At 42.8% G+C, this 2197-nt stretch overlaps 1 pseudogene across 1 annotated transcript; it reads left to right on the top strand.

Annotated features, from left to right (window-relative positions):
- The first annotated feature begins 162 nt into the window (after positions 1-162).
- On the top strand, positions 163-1850 carry TEOVI_000306800:pseudogene (annotated as a pseudogene). Its single transcript is given in 4 exon segments — positions 163-1134; positions 1137-1556; positions 1558-1818; positions 1821-1850. Coding segments are annotated over 4 exon segments (1683 nt in total).
- The last annotated feature ends 347 nt before the right edge of the window (positions 1851-2197 follow it).

Here is a 2197-nt window from a genome sequence, read left to right as displayed (position 1 = left end):
TTGGCTTAACTGAGTGCCTTTTACGTAACTCTACGAAGCGACCAAAATTTAATGTTCGAAGGAATTTGTTACCACAACACGCGGAGAAATTTCGGTGTTTATAAATTTAGAAGGCTTGCTTACTTTTTCTTTTAACAGAAATACTGCAACGGAATTAACCAGATGTTGTTAGAGTCAGCCCTCATATTTGTTGTGGCGACGGAAGCTGTCAATGCGGCCGTCAAAAACGCAAGAGAGTTTAGGAGCATTTGTGTATTTTATTAGCTTTTGACACAGTCAATCCCAGAGCACAAAGCTGTTAGCGGCGGCGCCGCAAATCCAACAACAGAGGATCCAGCAGCAAAAGTCGGTGAAATAGTACGCCATATCATAAAACTCAACCTCACCACAGTTCAGAGTGAAATAGCAGCTATCCTCGCAGACAACAATCCAGAAGGAACTCACGAAAAGGTAAAAGAGAACGCAACGAAAAAGGGCTACTTTGACCGGCTGGACAAACCAGAATTTGAGGCCATGAAAGCAGACTTTAAAGAAATAGCGACTGACGAAACAAACAAAGAATTTCGAACAAAATATGGCTTACCTCTGAACCAAGAACAGAAATCAAGCCTTCAAAAAGCTTTCTCGCACCTAACAAAAAGAGCTTTGGATATCCGTGATGAACATAAGAATATCATGGAGCGCCTTGAAAACGTGAGAAAGCAGGCCCGCAGCCAAGCACTAGCATCTTTGTACGGCGAAGCGTACGCAAACTCTATCGGCAGCGACAACAAGCCGTCACAGCCGTGGAAAGATTTCCCAGACAAGACGAAATTCCCATGGGCGGATACAGCCGGCCGAGACACAATATGCAAGAAACCGGACGGCTCAACGGGACACGCCGGCCAGGCACTTGCCCAAGACGCAGTCTGCCTTTGTGTCGGGGCCCAACCAAGCAGCAACATTTATTGCAAAGATCCAACACTAGGCGCAAACACACAGATAGGAGTCGCCGCGGGAGGGCAAGAAAAAGCCGCAGCTAACTGGCAAGACTACAGCAAGGAATGCGACACCGTAGTTCCAACTGGCACAGTGCAACTGACGCCAGAGAAGCTGCAAGAGGCAATCAGTGCATTTTATGCACAATTAGGCAAAACGCGGTCGCAACAGGCAGCGCCCCAAACTCAGACACGGGGAGCCTACATAAAGCCGCGGAGATCTTCGGGTATTATGCCTACGATAACACCGCTACACCAGCGTGCACAACACCTTCAACAGCGAACACACCCGCGGCAGGCAAGGGGGCCTGCATTGACTACGTCGACTTGCTAGCCAAAAAAGCAGGTATACCATGGGTAAACGCCGTGCGGGCGGTAAGCGAAAAACTCATAGCCGCGGACAGAATAGCAAGGGAATCACAAATGACGATTGCCAAAGCACAGCAACTTCAAAATCAAATAGAAGCGCTTTTGCTAATGGGATCTTTGCACAAATCAGCAGACGCGACAACAACACCGGTAACATTAGACGAGCAGAATAAATGCGCTAAATTTAACGGCAATGAAACGACCTGCACAAACAGACTCTTGCAAATATGATAAAATTAAAAAGGAATGCAAACCTAAACCAGGAAAAGAAAACACGGCAGAAGGAACAGGAGATGCAGGGACAGCAGCCACGGCTGGGTGTGCAAGTCACGGAACTGATAAGGCAAAATGTGAGGCTGACAAAACAGGCGATAAACAAAATTGTGCATGGAGGAAGGGTAAAGAGGGCGAACATGAACACGAAAAAGAAATGTGCCGAAATGTTATTTGTCTTTTAAATAAAAATAAGATATAATTTTTGTTTCTTTTATGTGCTTTATATTTGAAGGATTCTAAAATTTTAAATAATTTTGCTAAATTTATAAAATTTTGATATTTTCTAAAATTTGAATATTTTTAACACTATTGTAAAACTTTTGAGAAATCTATAATTTTTTAAAAACATAAATATCTGTAAATTTGATAATGAAAATGACACAAAGGTCAAAGTGTTAGGGTGATATGGTATAACAAATTGGTGGTATTATGAAATTTTGCCATTTTGTTATTTTTCTTGTTAATTTTATTTTATGGCTAATAGTCATGGTTATAACAGTGGTGATAATGATTGGAGTGGGTTGTGAGTGTGTGTGTACTAACATCGTGATGAGAAAACAGTGAAGAGTGAATGT

Source organism: Trypanosoma equiperdum, assembly GCF_001457755.1.
Source record: "Trypanosoma equiperdum strain OVI genome assembly, contig: ctg_647, whole genome shotgun sequence".
NCBI lineage: Eukaryota > Euglenozoa > Kinetoplastea > Trypanosomatida > Trypanosomatidae > Trypanosoma > Trypanosoma equiperdum.
This window is presented reverse-complemented; position numbering and strand designations above follow the sequence as displayed.